At 58.0% G+C, this 21,675-nt stretch overlaps 3 protein-coding genes across 3 annotated transcripts; 2 read left to right on the top strand and 1 right to left on the bottom strand.

Annotated features, from left to right (window-relative positions):
• Positions 1-2,121: 2,121 nt before the first annotated feature.
• BESB_069520 (uncharacterized protein) lies at positions 2,122-8,582 on the top strand (the record flags this gene model as incomplete). Its single annotated transcript, XM_029365345.1, has 8 exons — positions 2,122-2,442; positions 3,051-3,112; positions 3,362-3,407; positions 3,941-3,983; positions 4,263-4,331; positions 4,662-4,717; positions 5,212-5,343; positions 5,709-8,582. The coding sequence occupies 8 exons, from the start codon at positions 2,122-2,124 to the stop codon at positions 8,580-8,582; spliced, it is 3,603 nt and encodes a 1,200-aa protein (XP_029218928.1).
• A 1,167-nt stretch (positions 8,583-9,749) lies between these two features.
• On the bottom strand, positions 9,750-13,391 carry BESB_069510 (putative 30S ribosomal protein S15; the record flags this gene model as incomplete). Its single annotated transcript, XM_029365344.1, has 7 exons — positions 9,750-9,886; positions 10,253-10,345; positions 10,616-10,682; positions 11,000-11,049; positions 11,250-11,420; positions 11,998-12,178; positions 12,906-13,391. 7 exons carry the CDS (start codon positions 13,389-13,391, stop codon positions 9,750-9,752), a joined length of 1,185 nt encoding a protein of 394 aa, XP_029218927.1.
• Positions 13,392-14,423: 1,032 nt separating this feature from the next.
• On the top strand, positions 14,424-18,118 carry BESB_069500 (tetratricopeptide repeat-containing protein; the record flags this gene model as incomplete). Its single annotated transcript, XM_029365343.1, has 6 exons — positions 14,424-15,029; positions 15,598-15,960; positions 16,154-16,297; positions 16,820-17,011; positions 17,345-17,470; positions 17,978-18,118. 6 exons carry the CDS (start codon positions 14,424-14,426, stop codon positions 18,116-18,118), a joined length of 1,572 nt encoding a protein of 523 aa, XP_029218926.1.
• Between the last annotated feature and the right edge of the window lie 3,557 nt (positions 18,119-21,675).

Genomic DNA, 21,675 nt, shown 5'->3' with positions numbered 1-21,675 from the left:
CGCATAGTCGCTACGCAGGTTCGAATCTCGCGCGTGTCCTTTCAGCATATGGAAACAGGGGCAGCGCGACAGCGTGTTTCCGCGTTTGAAGACTCGCGACGATCGTGTCATGACGGAATTTTACTTGAACTTTGACTACCTACTCGTGACAGCACTTCGCGGGATTTCGCTGTACAGCCCATGAGGTGTACATACACTCCGAAAGAAAAAAGGCTCTGGAAGTCTCCCTGGCATACTGAAGACAACCGAAAACGCTCAAGAGGCGCCAAAGGTTCGGGCAAAATACAGTCAAGTATGTACCTCCGGTGCTTAGCTTCTTCGGCGAAGCAGAGTATATAAAGTGAGAGTCTCCGTCCGCGCCGGGGTTCGCAAGTTCTCGAAGTTGTGGCGGCGGCGGAATATGGACAGAGTGTTCTCTTGCCTACACAAATCTATCTCGACACAGCCTTTAAATACTCTATCCTGCTACTGTGCGTGGATATGAATATATGTATATATATATGTATATGTCAGATGCGTATGTGGCTAACCATACTGAATCTTGCGGTCTTCCCACGCATAGATACTATTGAACAACCAAGAAAAAGATAGGGCACACATGGAAACGACACCCGACTACGTAAGGAGACTCGGTGTTTGAAGAAAGGGCAGGTGACCGCGGCCTGGCGCCGGGCCAACGCATCGATCTTGCAGTGTATGTACACCTCGAGCTGGGACGCCGCTCCATGTCTGTATGTCTGTTTCAGTACAGGCGGCTCCTTTTATCGTGCCTCCACACACAGTAGAGGGAGATCGCGTCAGAGAAAAGGGTTTATTTACATTTCGACCGCGACCGCGAACAGCTTTCCCGGGCTTCCGGGGTCGCCACCGCCGAGCAGACGCCAAACCCGCGGGGAGCTTTGCGCGAAGTGTCCCTCTGCGGCACCGTTGCTGCTAGAGCGGTGACTCTGATTGTCTTGCCTTTCTCTTCAGTTAATGGTGGATGGCGCCTCATTCTCTGTCGATTTCTCACAAGAGAAGAAACCCTGCGCAGACTGGCAGTCGCCGTGGCGTCTTTTGTACGAGGCCTTCACTCAAAAACGCGAGACGACTCGCGCTGCGCTGTCCGTCGCCGGCAGTTGTTTTCGCAGCATGTGACGCGCCATCGTCGGGCGTCGCCTCCTTTTATTTCGACGCTCTCTGAGGAGTTCTTTCGAGAAAGACTCCCCTTCTCTTCTCGTGTCTTTCTCTGTGTGTAAGGCCGTCTATACCGCGACCTCTCGATTCCGCTGAACCGCAGCACTTCCTTCTTCAGCTTGGCGCATGTTTCCGCCACGAGGAGATCCTTCCAGTCACAGTATCGAAAGCGGCTTATTTCCTTCCCTCCCTTTCCTTCACAAGAAGTTATCTCTCTGTATCTCTCTGCAGCGGCAGTCCTGTGTTCCCGCCGCGTTCCACCGCGGACTGAAGTGCCTTTCCCTGCAAGAATGCCACGCCACCTCTGCAGCGCCCGTTCCTTCGCAGCGTGGTGACTCGTTTTTTTCCTCTTCGTCCATGTTTATGCACACATCCCCGCCTATGCACAAGTTTGTCTGCTCCTTTTTTCATCCTTTTTTCTGAAAGCTGCCGCGTGTGCCGCGTGTCTCCCCTGCGTGAAGCGCGTCAACCCCTCCTCCCTTCCAAGCGCCGGTGTGACCCCGCGCGCGCGCATGTGTCTGCGACGCTTAATCTCGTCTTGCGAGCTTTCCAGATTTCTTCCTTCTTCGTCTAGTCCGCTCTGTGGGCTCCCTCATCATCGGGCCTTCCTTCTGCTTCCCTCTCTCTCCACTCGCAACTGCCTCAGAGCTGAAAAGGCGGCCTCTCCGCTTCTCCCACGTGCCGCCTGGCACGCACGTCGTCTGTACATACACCTGCTCGGCGTTTTTTTCTCGTCTCGATCTCGGTTTTCTCTGTCCATCAGCCTGCTCGCTAGGTTTTCTCTGGCCCTGCACGCCCTGCTTCCTTCTCGCAGTTTCTCGCCGCCCGTGGCTAGCGCGTTCGCTTCTCTGCGCGCCGCACATCTTTTCTGCGCCGCGTTTTTCGCGCCACGTTTGCGTTTGGTGCGTCTGCGCGTGTCTGGATTTCTGCGGCGTTTCCGTTCTGATGGAGGTCTCTTCCGCTCTGGGGGCGGCGCACCCTGCGTTCTTCGCGCGGGTCGGTGCGACGCTCTCGGCGGCCGCGGCAGGCGAGTCGGAGCCTGCGCTGGTGCGCGCCCTGGAGGTGATTGACGAGGTCGGCGTGAGCCACGAGAAGGCGCGGCTACTGGCTGCGATCGTTGAAGAGAAGCTGAGACTCTCTAGCGACGGCCCGCTGCTTCTGGCCGCCATCGAGCTCGTCGCCATGGCTGTCAGCAACCTCGGTGTCGACTTCGCCCGCGCCCTCGACGAACGATTCATGAGAACCATGTGCAAAATCCTCAGAATGGTGAGAAAAAACTGCAAAACGAAGCAGAGATGCGGAATGCGTGAGCGCAGTACCAGGTTTTTAGTCTGAGGAAATGCCAACGGAACAGCCGTGATGTCGTCGGGCATCCAGATTCTTCCAAGCGTACCTGCTTCTTGCAAAAAGACAACGCCTGCATCGCCTCCCGCATACAGGCAACACGTCCACACATATATCTAGATCTATAGATCGCTATCTATGCATATATGTCCCGACCTCTATATAAATGCATTTATATATATATATATATATATATATATATATATATATATATATATATGCGACTACCTCGTAGGGAGGGCAGGGCGATGGTCGCTTAACGCGGGCGCAGCGAGAGATTTTTTCATTCCTTCATACATTTTCGACAAGAATGGATGCATCTGTATAGGTATTCAGCTGTATGTGCTATGCTCACACGCGGTGCTCCACAGTATAGGAAACGCGCCGGAGAGAGAGTGAGCCTTGCTGCAAGGCGCGTTTTGACCATTTTCTTTCAAGGTCCGTCAGCGTTGCTTCGGAGTTCGTGGCCTTAGCCTCCAGCGAGCCGATGCCTCGCGCTTCCTTGCGTTCTGCTTTTCTGTTGAACGCAGACGACCCTGAAGAAGTCTCTCTCGCGTGACGTCAAGAGGAAAATCAACAAGCTGCTCATCGGGTACGGCAGCACAGAAGCAGAGCTTGCAGGCCCAAAACAAGAAGATGACAACAAAACGTTGGGCGACAGGAAAAGGAAACAGCATTTTTGCGTCTCTCTTTCCACTGCAGGTTGTTGTTTTCTTTCTACGCAAGCGTCCGTTGTCGTCTCTCGGGGTTTCTTCCTCTCGCGCAGTTGGTCGGGCGTCAACCTCACCTGACGTTCAAGTGGCGTGAGAAGTCTTTTTAGTCTATTTTTGTCTTTTTTCAGGTCTCAGAGCACAAATCCAGGTGTCGCGACAGATCCGCAGTTGCACGTAAGAGGCCGGTTTTCGATTCGGAGAAAGAGGTCTCGAGTACTCTCCTCTTAAGAGAGGCATCCGTTTCCTTTCGCTCGATGCTTTCTTCATGCCCAGAAGCTCCCACAGCATCAGAAATGCATGGCGCGCCGGAGGCAGTCTCAGCTCGCGCGTTGACGCACGCAACAGACTCAACTCATTCCGCGCACGCTGGAGCTTCCTCGAAGCTCCGCATATCGAAAGATATTTGGAGAGATTTTCTGCCTCATTCTGCTGAATCTGTCGCGGATGACCAGCCTTTGTGTCCGCTTCGCACTTCCCTCGATTCAAGGGAGATGCAGCGAGGAGGCTCGAGTTTGCTTTCCGCTGGTATGCAAGGGTGAACCCACGAGGCGTCTGAAGGCTTTTTTCGCTCTGCATCTCCCCTGTGCATCTGCTCATGCTTTTCTTTTCTCGTTTTGTTCAAGATCCTCTATCGTTTGTAGCCCTCTCATTCTCGTGCTGCGCGGCGGCGTCATTCGTTTTCTCTTCTGTTTTTGCCTCGCTTGCAGCGCCTCAAGCGGAAAGTCCTCTATCTTCTGCAGCTGTGGCATGGTGAGTCGAGGTCGCGGGAATTTTTCGCAGAATCTCTCTCTCCCTTCGCTTTCATTTTTGCAAAGAGTCTCAGGAAAGCCTCGCGGCTCCAGCGTTCGCTGCTGATCTAAGCAGAGACGCAAGAGAGAGAAAGAACGAAGAAGACGCTGATGAGGAGAGAAGAGGCCTCGGCGGCTGTCCGCACAGGGACTCGGCAGCTGCGCGGAGGGAAGAAGACAACCCGACACCGAGGCAGTGACGAGACGGAGGCGGTCACGGGCTTGTTTTCTTTTTTTTCAGACTCGTTCGTCATGCAGCAGGAACGCCTGCCTGCAATCTTTGAGGCGTATCGCAAGCTCCGTGCGAAAGGTGAGTGGAGAACAAAACTTTTGTTTTCTCTTTCCAGCGAGGCGGGGTCATCAAAACTCTCGGGCTCTTTAGTCCACCTCTATAAAAGAGATGCCTACTGAATAGCTCTTATGGCGTTGTGTTTCAAAGAAACTGTTGGTTTCTCGGTTTCCTTGGTGCAAACTTGGAAGCACGCCTGAGTTGGCGGCGGTTGAGAGCCGAGACCGTGAATGCACTTTGTCTTTTTTTTCATTTCTTTTCTCACCTGCTTGCTTTGCTTTCTTTTCGCGTGTTTCTTCCGTCTTCGACTCTTGGTGGATTTTTCCGTTTTTTTATATTTATTTTTTCCAGGTGTCGAGTTTCCAAAGGTTGATCCGAGCATGAAGTTCATGGTGAAAAACGCCGAGGTGAGTCTTGCTTTTCCAAGCCAGAATTGTCTCTTCAGTGGATTCCGTTACCCCATTGCGCCGGGCTTGCGTTGGTCCCTACCAGACCTTCTGAATTAAAAGTGTCACGGCTGAGTTCTTGGATTCACGCTTGCTTCCTTGTTCGCGTCCAGTCTTTCTCCATTTCCTTTTTTTCCTCTTCTTTTTCGTTGACGTTTCCTCTTGACGTGCTTCGAGTTCTTCTTTCTCGGCGGTGGCTGAGCTTGCCTCTGCCTGAGTTCGTCCTCACAGCTCTCTCGCTTCCCTCTGGTTCGCCCGCGTGTGTTTTATTTCATTTTGCCTGGACGCCCGGCGTCCCTCTTCTGCGCGGTCTGTACGCTTTGAGAGAAAAGTCAGAGCTCCTCACGTGGCCGCCTCGAGGAAAGGAAGTAGACTCCCGCCGCGCAGAGTCGCCTCGAAGTTTTTGTGGGTTTTCCTTTTTTTTCTCCTGTCTCCGTTTTTTCTTTTCTTTTCAGGAGTCTCCGGCCTTCGATCCCTCTCTTCGAACGCGCCGATCTGCTCCTTCCGCGCCCTCTGCACGGCGACCGTCTTCTTTTTCGTCTTCAGTTTCGTCCGCGCGACCGATTCCTCCCCTGACTGCAGACGAAGTAAGTGGGGGTGTTTTCCTCTTTTTTGGCTTCTGGCCTTTCTCGTTTGAAGGACGTCCTCTCGCCGGGCGTCGACGCTCTTCTAGGTGCAAGGGGCGCCTGCTTTCGCGTTTGCGGGTTTTACGTCTTTTAAGCTGGTTTGTTCGCACGTTTTGACTCCCCGCGACGCACTCCGTGGACGATTTCGCCGTTTTTCCTCTCTCTAGTCACACCTCTGCCTGGAGACTCTTCCCGCCTGGCGCGGTTTTCGTGGTCCTGGCGCACCGGGACACACTGGCGTCCGACTCGCTTCGCTGGAGGGTTACTCTCCTCGAATTCGGCGTTCGTTCTTCAGGCCCAAAAGGTGTTTTCTTTTTCTTTTCCAGGAGCGCTCAGTCCGCGCGGCGCTGGCCTTCATGCAGTCGGCGCGGGCGAGCACGTCGCCGTCGACGCGCAGGCGAGCGGAGGCGTGTCTGGAGGCCGGGCGCCCGCGGCTGCAGCGACTCGTTGAGACGCTCTCTGCCGAGGACGCGTCGCTTTCCGCGAACTTCTCGCGGCTATGCGAGCTGCTGGATCTCGTGGATCGCATCGATGCGTGCCTCGGCGGCGTGCAGAGCCGCGCGCAGCCCGCCGGCAAAGAAGGCGACGCGACTGCGCGGGACGCGACGCGCCTCAGAGGAGAAGAAGGCCTTCAGCCGGAAGCGAGGCTGCCGAGCGAGGCTGCAGGCCGCCCCGCCTCCGCCAGAGCCAGCCAAGCCTTCACCACGAACGACAGCGGCAGCCAGAGACAGCTCCATCTGAAACCGCCGCCGCCCCCCTCCTCATCCTCTTCTTCGTCCTCGTCTTCGGTCTCTTCTTCTTCCTCTTCTTCATCGTTGTCGGCTTCTTCCTTCCCTCTGCGGCCGCCTCCGTGCTCGGGGAGCGCCGCTGCGGCGTGTGCGGCGCCCCGTCCGCCCGCTGCCTCTCCGCCACAGACGCAGACGCGCGGCGTGGACTTGCTCGAGCTCGACGACGCCTTCTCCTTCGCCTCGTCCCCAGCGACCGCGAGCGCCTCCTCTCCCCAGCCTGCGGCGTCTCCCCAGCCTTGCGTACCTGCCTGCGCCTCGGCTGCCTGCGCCGCCCCGCCCGGCGCATCTCTCGACTCGCTTGACACGATTTTTAGGGTTTCGTCTCCTCCAGAGGCGGCATCGAGCAACCTGTCTTTCTCTGCGTTTCCTGCGCCGGCGGCCGCCCCGCCGAATGCCACGTTGGAGTCCCTCTTGGCACTGAACGCCCCAGCGCCTCCCAACCCGCCGCGAGCCTCCTGCACGCCTTCGTTTCCAGCCCACGCTTCTTCTTCATCTTCGTCTTCACCTTCTTCTTTTTCAGGGGCGGGGGAGAGCAGCGAGCCGCAGCGCGGCATGAGTCGCTTCGATGCCTTCAACGATCTCGTTGGAGACCTTCCGCCTCCGCCGTCGCTCTCGCTCTTTTCTCTGCCTGCCTTGCCTGCGAGCGACGCAGCTCAGGCACCCTGGGCTCCGTTCCCTTCTTCCGACCCCGCCTCCCCCGCTGTCGCAGTGCCTTCTGCATCCTCGTCGCTCGCGTCTCCATCGTTGTTTCCTCCTCCGCCTTCGTTATCTTCCTCTTCTTCTGAAATCGCTTCCTCTCTGTTTCCTTCTTCTTCTTCCTCTTCATCTGCTCTTGCTGCATCGTCCATTCCTTCTTTCTCCCCCTCTTCTTCTGAGATCGCTTCCTCGCCCTTTCCTTCCTCTTCCTCGTCCTCTGCACTCGAGTCATCCTTCTTTTCGTCTCGTTCATCTTCTTCCTCGTCATCTGCTCTCGCTGCATCCTCCTTTCCCTCTTCTTCGTCTTCCTCTTCACCTGAAACTGCTGCATCCTTCTTTTCCTCTTCTTCCCTTTCTTCTGCACTCGGCGCGTCCTTCTTTCCCTCCTGTTCTTCCTCCTCTTCATCTGCAGTCGAGTCATCCTTCTTTTGGTCGTCTTCGTCCTCTCCCCCAGAAATTGCTCCATCCCTCTTTTCCTGTTCCTCTGCTTCTTCGCCTCCTTCATCTTCTTCCTTTCCGCCACGGTCGGCCTCTGCGTGGCTGTTTCTTCCGGCGACTTCTGCGCCCTCTGCGACTGACGAATGGAGAGCGAGTCAGGGCGAGCCCGCGCAGGAGGCCGCGTGCGGTGCTGCGCAGGGAGAAGAGGGAAGAGAGGGAGACGAGAAAGCCGAAACCCCGCCGCGCGCTGCGGGCGGACAAAACGCGAGTTTTCCGGCCGAAACTGTGACAAGCCGCGCCCTCTGCGACCCTTGGGCCCCGGGGAAGGCCTGCAAAGAACCAAGCGCCCCCCCCGAGCAGCAAGCGCCTGCGTCACTCGGTTCGCCTCCCTCCGCAGACGCGTCGAGCTTCCCAGCCTTCGCTGCCGACGCCTCTGCTCTCTCGGATCCATTCGCGGAGTGCTTCGCCACCTCAGGTGCTCCCTTCTCCTTCCCTGCGCTCTCCTCTGCTTCCTCTTCTTCCTCCTCTTCCTCTACTTCTCCTTCCTGTGCCTCTTCTTCCTCCTCTTCCTTCTCATCCTCTTGTTCGCCTTTCGTCTCTGCGTCTCTTGATCCCTTCGCGGAGGCGAGCGCGAGCGGCTCTTCTGTGCCTCTGCCGGATGAAGCGCCCGCCACGTTTTTTTCTGCAGATTTTTCTCCTCCGTGCTGGGTGAGCGCCGCTCCGGCGCCTGCAGCAGCGTCCGCTACTCCCCGCACGTTCGACTTCCCTGAAGACGCGCGGGGCGATGACGCGGAGGGAGGCGACGACGGCAGAGTCGCGCGCCTGTCCGGAAAGGGCGGCGCCAGCGCCGCCGCTCAGACAGAAGAAAGGGAGACCCTCACGGAAGCTGCGCCAGAGACGCGCGAGGCCGCGCCGCCGTCCGAAGCGCGGCTGCGGTTCCCGGGGGAGGAAAACCAGCAGGAGTGGCGAGAGGAAAAACGCGCCAACCTCGAGCAGAGACAGGCGGAGGAAGCTGCGCCGACGATGGAGGCGTCTGTGCTCATAGAGGCGTCTGCGGTGGCGGCGCAGAGGGGACTAGAGTCTTCTGCGTCAGCGGCAGAGGCGGGAGGCGCGGCGCTGAAGGGTGATTCGGAGGATGGGCGCGCAGGCGCGGCAGGAGGGGAGAAGGAAGAAGAGTCAGACGACGCCGTGGAGAGGGGCGACGACGGCGTGCTCCTAGAGGAGCTGCAGCAGCAGCTCGAGGAGATGACGCAGAACTTTGGAGTTTTTGACTTCTGAAAGTGAACGTGGGCCTCTGTAGTTTGCAGCGCTCTTCTGTGCATTTATTCTTGTGCGACATTGGTGAGGAAAAACTGCTCAGTGCCGTTTCGACGTAGTGAATCTTCTGCCAAACGACGAGGCGAATGTGAGCGCCTTGGCCTGTGGCAGGCGTTCTCCGCATGCGCTCTAAGAAACTCGAGAAAATTCAGTTTTCTGCTTCCTCGCCCGTCCCGCTGCCATCGGCTGTGCCCGGAAGCTAGGAGCGCTGTTTGAACTCGGTTTTTCTCCCTCGCTGTCTCGCGCAGAACGACGCGGCTGACAGCGGCCTTCGAAAGCGAAATTTATCGTCGTTGCTGGCAACACAAATGCACTCTGTAAACTACAGTCGAGCGCAATAGACGCTGTGACAGAGTGCGTGAGCAGGGCGAGATCCAGAGGACTCCCCTGCAGACTCAGGAGGGGGGGGGCGTGCCGCATCTGAACATGAATTTTTTCCGGTTTTTTTAGAGACAGGCTCTCCCTACTCGAAACCGTCGCGTCTTCGCAGGCAGCAGCTTCACAGGCAGACCGAGCCCCTCGTTTAGCTAAGCGCGAGACAGCACAAACTGAAACGACAAGCTTTCCGCGAGTTGCCTAACTACAGAAAGTATATAGTCTGCCTAGAGTTCGGCGATCTTCACTCGAAGACAGTTCTCCGAGTCCTGCGTTCCGACAATACTTTTTGAACCGCGTAGACTGCCTGAGGCTCGAGCTCCGCCACTCCGCAGCGTCTCCTCTCTGTGCGGCGATAGTCTCGACGTCGATGCATAGATGGACATCTCAGCGCGCCGAAATCGCTCTCCACGGGGAGAGAGGCTTCTGTCAGCTTTTTCTTCCGAAGTTGTCACTTTGCAGCCCTCACGCGCGGACGAGCGAGCGTGCACTCGCTGAGCGGTTCCCCGGTTCACGCACACACTCGCGACACGTGTTCTCCACCACGTCGGGCTGAAGGCTTCACCACAGCGCGAGGCCCCTTCACGCCTCCAGAGAGCGGCACGAGGCAGAAAGCCTCTGCGCCAATGCCGAAACTTCTGCGCCGAGTTTTGGCGGCGCCGCGCAGCAGACTGGAAGTCTCTGCGGGAAGCCCACGTGTGCGATCTCCGTGACAGCCATCGACGTGGCTGTCGACCTTGCAGACCTGAGCTCTCAGAAGAACAGCGGCGCCGGACAGTGACCCAGACCGGCGGCCGTCGGGTTGTGGATCACGTACTCGCCTGTCAGCCGCTCTTCGCGCACACCATACGGCCACGCGCGGCTCAGCGCCGGCCGGTGCTCCTTGGGAACTGAAAATAATACAAAAAAAACGAAAAAGCCCCTAAGAACACGCAAAAAGACGAAATGCAAAAAGACCGCCAGACGCCGTCGCGGAGCTAAAAACGACAAACCTCGCAAGCTCTCTCGCCGGCTGCAAAAAGCGCTTGCTCGAGGTTCGCTGCTCGCTCTCGAAAAAGGCGAAGCAAGACCTCGACGTTCCTGCCAAGACACACGTCGCCCTCACAAAAGCCCCCGCCTCCCGCGGCTGCGCCTGTGAGCTGCAAAGCCCGACCCGTCGCGCCTCCGCGGAGACGGGCGCCGCCCGAGCTGCAGCGCGAACCTAAAGCGCAGAAGCTCGGCTAGGGCGACAAACGCGGCGAGAAGAAGAAACTCACGGTTCCATCCACTCGAAGGCTGCTCCATGGGGTGGCGCGTGTAGCGCACCACCTTCCCGTCGGCCTGCTTCAGCTGCCTCGGACGAAATCGCGCTGACAGGCAGAAAAAACCCCGAAACGTGAAGCGCAGAGACGTCCTCTCGCAGGCATAGAGAAGAAAGAGAGTGGGCGCGAGCCTGAACCAGAGCGAGTCTTCGTAGCGCTGCTCACCGCGACGCAGGTCCAAGGCTTATCCTCTGCGATGCTGAGACTAAACAGACTCAAGGCGCGTGAAGCGCTGAACGCCACCGTCGCCCGCACAGGAGACCGCGGACGACAGGCGTTCCCACGCTCTGAACCCGCGGCGCCCTAAAAACGACGCACCTTTCCACAGCTTCTGGCGAATGAGGAACTTGCACCGGTCGCCGTCGACGGCAATCGGACTAATTGCCTGCGAAAAAAACACAGACACACGAAGAATCCGCGATGCAGACGGCGTCAGGCCTCAAGGGCGCCCCGTATTTTTGTTCGACTGTCGTCGCACTCTCCACAGAAATGGCTTCGCGGAGGCCACGACGTCCCTCGCGTTCGCGCGAGTCAATTTGTGAGAATGCAACGCACTGAAGCCCTAAGTTAGCTCTCGACGGTCTTTGTTGCCTGGAGCCAGGTTTTCTGTTTTTGCTTTTTTCACGACCAGGACGTTAACTGCACTAACCCAGGGAGGATTTGGAAAACACAACCTGAGCGAATCCACCTCTCGCGCCTTACTCGCTGCCGATCTCTCGAGTCAGGGATGGCGAAGCGAACACACTTTATGCCTGCAGCAGCCACAAGCATGCAGAGACGGGAGCGGAGATGCTCCGGCATTCAGCAGCGCGAGACTAGCGGCCGCAGGACGGCAGCCTCGCAGGAGAGGTCGAGTTTCCCAAAAAAAAAATTAAAGGCGACTGCGAGTGCCGCAAAGGGCACGTAGATCTGTCGCAGCCGGTGGCTGAAAAAAAATTTGGACGCAGCTCACGGAGTTGCTGGCAGACGTGCTTGTAGAGGTCGTAGTCCACCCTGTAGAGGTACTTCATGAGGCGGTGGCGGCGGGAGATCCAGATGGAGAGGACTTTCTTCTTCTGCTGGTCGCGGAAAAACTTGAGCAAATGTGCACGTACATTCAGGATCTTCTCCGTCAGGCAGGCCACTAACACGCAAAAAAAAAAACCAAAACAACACTTCTGACACGAAGAAAAAAGTAGGAGCAATATACACACTCCCGACGCGCCTGCACTGCTGTCCTCCTGCGGATCGGAGCGAAGAGGAGACGCGGTTCGAAGCCGTTTCCCCCAGAACTGACGCGATCTTTTCTTTGCTAGAGTCATTCGTGAACTCCTTTGGTCCTAAGTCCGAAGCGAGCTAATAGATACACGAAACTGCACAAGCATGAACAGATTCACGTACACGACAAAAACAGGAGTCTCGTGGACTTCATGGTACAGGGCCGGTGCACTCAGACGCACACGACCGCAATCTTTGGCGAAGAGACTCTACTCGCAAACGGCCAGAACCAGCCACCAGACACTGCATGCGCTTCCCCCCCCCCCCCCCCCCCTCCTCCCCCCAAAAAACAGGGGCGCCGACTCGGCCTTCCGCACGCTAGAAAGCAGAAGGCGAGAGACGCGGAGACAAGCTGAGACACGCAGACGTCTCCGGTAGGGGAGGTTCCGCGGAAGGCAGAAGGCTGCGGGAGTCTGGAGGCGAACAAGACGGTGGAGACTTACGTTGCACAGCAGGGCTACCTGTGTCGAATGGGCGCCGCTGCAGCAGGCGACAGAGCTGCAGCTTCCGCCACTGGTGCAGTTGGCTGCTCGAGGCGCAGCGCAAATGCAGGCAGCGCCGCAGCGACGGCGAGAGCTTGGCGAGGTCTTCGCCATGCCACCGCTCGATATACGCGTCGGGGACCTGAGCACGAAACACCCGAAACAAGGATCTTTTTTGAATGGCCAAACTTCTACGCTTGAGAGGAAACGGGCGCGTGGATGGCGTGCACAGATAGCCAGGAAAAGGCCTCGCCTTCTGAGCGACACCGAGGCGGAGGCGCGCCACGAGGGAGAGGAACTCTGCAGCTGCGTCGCCCCGCCTCCGTCGAGCCCTCGTTGAACGGCTGCGACGGCTCTCAGAGGGCAGCCTCTCAGCGTCCGTGCAAAGACTTTCTGCCGCCCGTCACAAACTGCACAGAAGAAACATCGTATACACTCTAGGTATGAACACGTATCTATACATGTATGCATCCGCCTACACATAGGTACATATCTATATATACATATTCAAATATTTATATATGCTTCTATGTATCTATCGATCTATGCCGTGGAGGATGGCAGGGAATGGACGCTGTGGGCGCAGCTAAGGGAGGCCCCTAGCATGTACAAGTCCAAATAGATATATGTATATATGCATATATATTTGTGCACCTATACAGCCGGATGCATGGAGGACACGCATCGAGCCTGCATATATCAAACTGTGATCCGCAGGCAGAGGGCACCGCGACGGAGGCGGCTGCGGACAGGCGCGGCGAACTCCGCGCGCGCGAGACGTCGTGGCCTGCGGTATTCCATCGCCCAGACGCACACCGACCCCAATCGACGCCCCGCGCCGAATAAGCCGTCGCAGGCAGTCCGCTGACCTGCGCGCGTTCGTTGAGGAACTCTTTCTCAGCCTCAATATACCACGGCGACTTGGGCGCTCGGGTTTTCAGCGCGACGACGCCTCCGTAGCGGTGGCTCTTCAGGCGCGCCACGCCGCGCCTCTGCTCGGTCGCACCCCATAAAGCCCAACTAGCGCCCGAGAGACAGGAGACAGGCCCGTCGGTGCGGAGCGAGACGGCGCCAAGCGCAGGAAGCGAGCCGCACACACGAGCGTCAGAGCCGCGCGAGAGAGAGCAAGACGAAGCAGCCGCCAAGGGGGCGGCCGCGAAAGAAGAGGAAGAGAACAGACGACTGGAGAGGGAGCGAGGAGAGGGAGAAGAGCTCACGCAACAAGAGGGGACGCGAGAGAAAAGCGATGAGCCTCTTTTTGTTTGCCGCGCTGGCAGGTTGGAGGCCGGCAACGACGAGGGCTGCACAGCGCTTGCCACTCGCGCCGCAGTGCTGCGTGTGCCGCCTCGCATCATTTTTTCTGTATTTTTAAACCTGTTTTTGCTTGTCCATTGCCGCTTGCCGACAGGCCTCTTTACAAGCAAGCGAAGCGCGAGCGGCGGCAAGGACTAAAAGTTAAGCACAGAAGAGAAAGCGAGTTCTCCTTCCGCGGAGAAACCGCAGAGGAGACCGCAATGAAGAAGAGGCCGGCGAGACGAAATGATGGATAGAGGAAAAAACTTCCGCCGAGGCGACGGACTGTGCAACGCCCCGCACGCCGCACAGATGCACACGTCGAAGTAGTTGTGTATGGAGTAGAAACTCGGGCAGTGAAGAGGAGAAAACGCAGAAAAGCGCCCGCTGGTGAGAAGCAGGGCAGGACTGGATAGCAGCTCGAATTTTATTTTGCATGCGCGCGAGCTGTCTTCGGGTTCCGCGCGATTTTCTCGCACGAAAGATCGCATGCGTTGCCTCCCGCGAGCGCCCAGCCTCGTCTCTGTGCCCGCGTTTGCCAGCCACACACCGATGACAAAGATCCGCAGAAAAAGAAGGAGAAGAGATAAAGACGATACACCGGTGAAGCGCCTTCGTGAGCCCGAAGCCACGCGACAGCTTTCTCTGCAATTCGTAGCGGTCTGCGCATGCGCATGTGGCGCGTGCATGTTGCATCGATCTCTCAAGAGTCCGCGTGACTTCACACGTTATTTTTCTTCCCTACTTGCCCTGTTTTGCTGTGCTCTCCACGCTTTTTTCCCTGCCTTCTCTCTCTCCCTCTCTCTCGTTCCTCTGTCCGCCGTCTTCCTGGCGCTCTGCGAACCTCAGGCGTCTCTCGTCGCTCAGCGCCCGCCAGGTCGTCCCGCCCCTCGCCGATCCCCGCAGCTCTTTTTTTTTCTCTTTCTCCTTCTTTCTCTCTCCTTCACGCCCTCGCTGCGTCTTCGCTTACATCCTTGGCCTCTTCTCGGCTTCCGCGTGCCTCCTGCTCGCGGTTTCCGGCTTCATCTCCGCGCAGCGCAGCGAGTTCTGCCCGCGAATCCCCGCGGCCCAGGTTTTTCCGCGGCGCAGAGAAGATGACTCCAGTCCAGCCTTCGGGCTCGCGCTCGGCCTCGGCGGCGAGTGCGCCGACGAAGGAGGCAGGCAGCCAGGCCTTTGAGTCGAATCGCGCGCAGCTCGCGGAGCTGTTCAAAGCTGCCTTCGAGGGCGACGTCGCGAAGCTCGAGGGCCTGCTGTGCGCCTTGGCGAGCGAGGGCGCGGGCACAAGGCCGGCGTCTGCGTCTCCTTCGCGCGTGTCTTCTCTCTCCGCCGTGGCGCGGACTCGCTTAGCGTCGGCTCTTCCGGAGTTCCGCGACGGCCGCCGCCGCACAGCGCTGCACTTTGCCTGCGCGGGCGGCCGCAGAGACGCCGCGGCGCTGCTGCTGTCCCTCTCCCCAGCGCTGGCTGAGGCCCGTGACGAGGCTCAGGAATCTCCGCTTTTTCTGCTTCTCCGACGCGGAGGAGGGCCGCCCCAGAATGCACCAGACGCCGACGACGCCATCCTCAACATGCTCCTCGAACGAGGCGCAGACGTGAACGCGAAGAACGCCGACGGACTTACTCCCCTCCACGTCGCCGTTGGAGAGACCGACGGAGAGGAGGGGAAGGAGATCGCCAAGAAACTCATCAGTGCTGGAGCCCAAGTGAGAAAAACACTTTTTCGAAGTTTTGTAGGGACAGACACGCGCGCAGGCACACCGGGACCCAGCTAAGAGAAAAGTAGTCTGTATTCGCAGGCGCGGAGCGTCATAGCGCTATCCATCTATCTATCGATCGATATCTACCTATCTCCATATATTCATATATATATAACTATACATCTGAATGCATATATATGTATTTATAGTGACGCAGGGAATATATGTATCCACTATCCTCCAGTGTAGGCCTCCATCTCGCTGCGCACTCCGGTGAAGCACAGCGCGGAAGGGAGCGTGCTGCGGCGGCCACATCAGGAGACCAGTGGATAGACAGATTTGTCTTCGAGTTTTACATGTGCCTCTAGAAATGACTGCAGGCATACCCGCTGTTTTTGCAAACGAGACGAAGGAAGACGCGTCGTGGCTGCTTTGCGCCTTCTCGTTTTCGTTCTCCCTCGGAGAGGCGGCCCTTCGAGCTCCGAGTTGGCTTTCACGTCTTTCCCGCTGCACGCGTGTCCCTTCTCTCTTTTCTCCACTTTTTTGTCTTTCTTTCCCTCGCGTCACTCCGCAGGTCAACGCGCCTTCGACGGCGTTTGGGTCGCCGCTGCAGCACGCGGTTCTTTCGCGGCGCATGGCAACAGCGGAGCTGCTCCTGGGGGAGGGCGCAGATCCGAACGGCTTCGCGCAGAGCGACGCGGGCGCCGCCTCTTCCGGTCGCAAGGCCCCGGAGACACGCAGACTGCCGCCGCCCCTCGTCTTTGTGAGCAGCGCGGGCGACGCAGCGGCCGTCCGCCTCCTCCTCGGCGCGGGAGCAGACCCCAACCGAGTCGACGCCGACGGCTGGACTGCGCTTCAGTGCGCCGCGGAGGCCGGCAGCGAGGCCTGCGTCAAGGCCCTGCTCGACGCGGGCGCCGACGCCAACGTCTGCACACAGGTGAGGAGGCAGGCCCGGAAGGCGAGGAAGCGAAAGAGCCTGGCGGCGCAACAAGGCCGCTGCCGCAGGGGGTGGAGTGTCTCCGCGGAGGCGAGAAGGCGAACGCCCTACGCCCCGCCCCTCACTGCACCGAGGCCGCTACCTCTCTGTCTTTTTCTCGCTCTTCTTCTCTTTCTTCTTCTCTGTTTCGCAGGGCTTGACGGCCCTCGACCTCGCGCTTCAGTACAGACACACGGAGGTCGCTGCGCTGCTGAGGAGCGTCACTACGCGCGTCGGCAGCGCGGGAGAACAGGCGCCGAAGGAGGCGGTCGCGGCTGAGCGAGGCGCTGAGAAGAAGGTAGGCTGCCTGCAGCGGTGAAAAGGAGCCCACGGGGCTCTGGCGAGCACACACGGCCTCTGGGGACTCGCACAGAGGATGGCTGGGCAGCGCGCGATGAACGAAGGCATCGTCGCGCGCGCATCGCCCCTCAGCGGGACGGCGGCAGCGTGAAGGATATCTAGTCAAGGGTCAAATGAGGCTACCGAGTCATGCGAGCTCTGGTTGCGCTTCGCACTCCGAGGCCCTGCTGTGCAGCGCGCGCCCAGTGCTGCTGCGGACTTACTGCTTCTAGAAGAATATATGTATATATTTGTGTATATACATTTTAGTGTATGCGCGTTCGTCCGATTACTTGCCTATAGCGATGCATGTGTTAACCTGTCCACCGCTGCTCATATACATCTGCATATATATACATATATATAGATAGATAGCGCTAGATGGCGGCGCTGCATATAAATGTTAAAGGGCAACGAATACAAAGGTCAAGCACATATCGGCGCATTTGGGCGTTGCGGCCTCTCTCTCACTGCGGTGTAGGAGCCGGCGACGAGCGAGCAAGCGTGCAGCGTGGGCGCGGCCTTCGTGGCAGAGTATGAGGCGGAGGAGAAGCCCGCGGAGCTCACTGAGGATGAGAAGCTGAAGATCGAGGAGACCGAACAGAAGAAGAAGCACGCAAATCGACTTGTCGCGGACGGCGACTACCAGCAGGCTCTCGCCGATTACCTCGATGTAGGTTTGTGTGTTTTTCAGCTTGCGAATCTTGGTCTGTGCTGTATTGAGGATGTCAGGCCGACGGAGTAGGGGCGCCGGTGTCAGCAGTCTCGAGACCCTCGCTCCAGCGAAAACGCTGGCCTCTGCAGGCCCCTGGATGCATCGCCTTTGTCGCTGTCCCCTTCACCCCTTAGCTTTTGAGGGGCGTCGTCGCTGGCGGAGCAGCACAGCGCACAGTGTTGCGGCTCCTCTCGGTGGGTATCTGCGAAGACGGCGATTCCACTGTGTGCGCACGCGGGGCGAGGCGCAGAAGTTCTTCTACGCGTTGTGGCGGCTGTGAGTTCTGCGCAGGCGCTGGAGATCTGCCCGCGGATTCAGCAGACGCGGCACCAGCGGGCCACGCTGCATGCCAACAGCTGCCTGATGCTTCTCAACTTGAAGCTGACGCCTGAGAAGGCACTCGAGCACGCCGGACGGGTAAGGCGGCCTGTGTCTGGGCCTCTGCGCGCGCGCGGGTGTGACGCGCGAGGGCAGCGGCTGGCGACTGGCTGCATAGCAACGAAATGACGCGGTGGAAGCGCTCAATATGTATATATGTGCGTACGTGCTCAAGTGGCGACAGAGCGGTAGAGGACGATCGGTCAAAAACTCCAGTAGACTAGGCAATCAGCGCCTCGAAGCTAACAGGCGAACGCAGGTCTTGTGTCAGAAAAGTCCCGCGCTGGTGAGCAGGTTGTGTCTGTGAAAGCTTCTCGGATGCCGTAGGCATGGCGAATGGGCTGGTCTTGACTCGTCGCGGAGACGAACGAATCGCAGGCAGCATCTCTTGCTCCCGCGCAGGGCGGCCGTCGTGGAGCCGGCAGCGTGCGCGCCGCCGCATTCGCCACGCGCAAGCGAAGCAACGTACGCAGGGAAGTGTTAGAGGTAGAGGCGCGCCGAGGGCGTCGTATCTCGATGTGTTTCGGATGCGCATGCGTGCACCAGGCAGTTGCACTGGATCCCGAGTGGGTGCGCGGCTACTACCGCGCCGGTCAGGCGCTCGTCGCCATGGGCGACCACGCCGAAGCGGCGCAGCTCTTTTGGCAGGCACTCCTGCGAGACTCCGGCAACGAAGACATCTCGTAAGATCCCCCGCTGCTGCAAAAGCGGCCTCGCAGCAGGTCCTTCACGCCGCGATATCCGAAAGATCATGGCGCGTAGACTCTGCTGATGCTAGGAGATGGCGTGTCTAGGGTCCCCCCAGCCAGAGCGCGTTGCGAATGCATGCAAGGTGCGGGGCATCTAGTTTGGAGTGCATCCGGGGGCGTACCAAAAGAGCTGAAGCTGGCTAAGGAGCCTAGAATAGAAATGCAGCACATAGCTAAGATCATAGATGTCCACCGCAGACAGGTCGAGAAGCAAACCTAGATACTGTCTGAGTTGGCCGCGTACCGCCGTGCGCGCGATCTATTTTGCAGTCACAGCGCTACGGTGCGACAGAGAACAGATGCCCCTGAACGATTAGCATACGGCAAGCTTCGAGGTGAAGCGTGTTTGACGTTGTCGCATTCTATAGTAGAAGTGGCAACCCAGAGCGACTTCTTAAGAGATGCGTGGCTGCAGATGGCGCGGGGGATGGAGCTGACACTCGCGTGAACTGTGCGTGTGTGATTGCCTCAGGCGACAGTTTCGGGCAGCCATCAAGGCGGCCAAGGCGAATCACCGGCAAACTACTCGGTAACTCACTGGCGAGGGTGCGCTGCTCTGCGAAGTGACGCAGGGCAGTGCTTCCACGTATTGACTCGTAGGTGTCTGCAAGGCAGGCGGCAACGAGCGAACCGCCGGACTTTGGCACAACGCGAGTTTTGCAACCTGAGATGATATTTCTGGAGTGCCAATGGTAGCGCAGCTTCTCGCGTTGCAGCGATTGGCGGGCTTCGCATGAAGCACAGGGTAGATGAATGAAGTGTGCTGGTTTCGCTAGAGGCCAGCGAGTGGGAGCCCTGCGGACGGCAGCAGCTGGGGAGAGAGGCAGGGGCTCCGCAGCGTCGCCTGTCCGTGTGTCACGGCTGTCTCCAATATTGACCGCAACGTGCATGCATTTTTCAGTGCAGCATTGTGCAGAGTCGAGTGTCTAGCGGGCTCAAGGTGTCGCATTTCTCTCGGTTTCGCTCAGTGACTCTTGACTCGGCGTCTGGCCCAGACCTCTGCTGTGGGGTGGTCGCTGCTGTGGCGCCAATACAGGCGGAAGATTGTTCGTCTCATGTCGCAGTGATGCGCAGATCTAGAGTTCTTTTGTCAGGGCTGCAGACCTCAAGTGTGCCCGTGATTTTCTTAATGTAACTTTGTGCGGTTTGGCAAAAAGACACACAGCGCGACTTTGACTATCCTCATTGACTAAGACCGTCCAGCTTGGAGTGGCTGTGCGCGCGGAGGTCGGCCTTCTGTCTCTAGCGGTTTGCTCCACGTTGGTCCTTTTTTCTTTCACTTTGCCCTGTTCCCCTCTGATAGTTTTTGAGAAAGGCCAACTCACTGGGCTTCGCCACGCACGCATACACTAACCCGGGGGGCGTCGCAGGTCTGCGTTGTGGCACAACACTCTCAGTTATTCTCTAGCCGTCACGCGCAGGTGGCACCTGCAGACTCCGGCCCTCGAGGAGCGACTCAAGGGCCAGTCTAGCGTACATCGATTTTCTACAAAAATCTACCTCCGTGTAAGTGTAGAGCATCTAGAGAAACCCTTCTTTTTTGGGCGAGGACGCAGAGTCCTTAAGTAAAAGCACATCAGTAGGCACCCTGCCGCGTGGCCCACCGGCCTCAGCGGCGACGGCACAGTCGAGTCGAACGCTGGGTATCCTGACAAAGCTTTCCGGACGAAAAACGACCGACTCTGCCGATGCGATAGAGAAGGAGTGCCGTTCGTAACTGTCATCCAGTTGACAAGAGTCGCAGAAAGCCGGGGCTCCGGAATGAGACTACAACGTGCTTGGCGGCGAACCCAGCGCGGCGCCATGACCACGCAACGCGGCAGAGTTTCCGCCGGTACATGGATGCGTTGTCTCCGAGCTGGGGTCGCCACAGACGTTGGTTTCTAGCAGAGAAGACAGTGGCGTTACAGATGTACTCAGTCGTCAAAGCAGTACCTAGCGCTGTTGCGCGTCCGGGTCAATAGTGCCCCCGACGGTGTGGGCTTGACGGACCTCAAATCAGCTTTAGCGGTGTCCTCTAGACAAATTGACGTGTTTGAAGCGCAATAAACGCTCGCGTGTTTCAAAACTGCGTATTCGCCGAACAGAGCATGACAGAAGACGGCGTCATTCGATGGGAAGATCGGCTCCGAGGCACACGAGCGGCTAGCCACAGAACGCACGACGCATCGCCAAGCCCCAATTAGTCATGACATACAAGAATACGAGAAGAATCGTTGGCGAGCGGCAGACCAGAGACGAGGTGTGACAGCGTTGAAAGGCCGCGCCAAACAGAGGACTCCTCCATCCCCCTCTTTCTCAAAGAAAACAGCTGAGTAGCGCAGACAGAGCGCCGAAAGCAATGTGCCATTTGCAACCGAAGCTGTGGGGTGGTGAGGGGCCTGGAACGACTGCAGCCCGCTGGGTCGTCCACGCAATCGGCCCGTGCTTCGCTTTTCCGTGCTGTTTTCAATTGACACAATAGGGCTTTAATCGCATCGACCCGGCGCAGTGCGGTTCATGCCCTCAGCTGCCTAAGTTGTAGCTGCTGCGGAGGCGTCATCACCACAGCTGGATAACCGAAACAAACAAGCCATCGGCCATTGTACCTTGCCTTTCGAATTAGTGGCATAACCTTTTACCTCAGCCCCGGATGACGCTCCGGCTTGGTTTCAAGTTCCCTGCGATGCGAACGAATATTAGCTGTTTCCCAGAGTTGTTAACTTTCGCTTTCGACTGCGTCCTGGCACGTTATGGGAGTAGTAACTGCTTGACAGACTGCCGCCGGTTGTCTGCCTAGTTGCGACACGAACACACGCTGCTTGGCTTGCAGAGAGAGCAGACTTGAGAAATGTGGGGCCCCGCCCTGCATGAGACGAGCCGCACGGATACTCCCGACGCTACGCCGCGATGGCTAGCCAGCGATCCCGCATCAGTCTCATCGTCGGTCTCGCTAATCCCTTTTTGCTAATGGCCATCTTCATGACGAAAACAGGGACTGCCGGTAACTTGCAGCCGCTACAATACGCTAGATTACGTCTCCGGCGTAGATGTGTAGAACTTTAGATAGTGCCCTCTCGGGCTAGACAGGCAACAAACTGGTGGCTCAGAAGGACGACAAGTGCAGCGTCAGAGCGCCCACAGATATAACCCACACCACGTCCAAAACACTTTATTGGGGATGTAATGGGGGGCTGGCTCCGTGCGTGAAAGAGACGGTGACATCTCTTGCCGATGGCGTAATCCCACCGTCGGTGAAACAGTTGTGACCGCCGCCACTACACACTTTTGCATCGGAACGTACTAATGACGGTGCTATGATGCTTGCGTGCTTCAGATGTTCGAGCAGATTACCAAGCGCAGCTTCACCGATCAGAGGCATCCTATGGAGCTCCTCAGTCATCTCCTTTGTCAACAAAAAGGCTCCGTACAGACCACGCAGGTCCGCTTTCACCGCAGCCCGTCACTGGCCCCCCGAGACGACATGCCGCGGCAGAGCACCCTGGGCTGGCCAGT

The sequence above is a fragment of the Besnoitia besnoiti genome, chromosome VI (genome assembly GCF_002563875.1).
Source record: "Besnoitia besnoiti strain Bb-Ger1 chromosome VI, whole genome shotgun sequence".
NCBI classification, from domain to species: Eukaryota; Apicomplexa; class Conoidasida; order Eucoccidiorida; family Sarcocystidae; genus Besnoitia; species Besnoitia besnoiti.
This window is presented reverse-complemented; position numbering and strand designations above follow the sequence as displayed.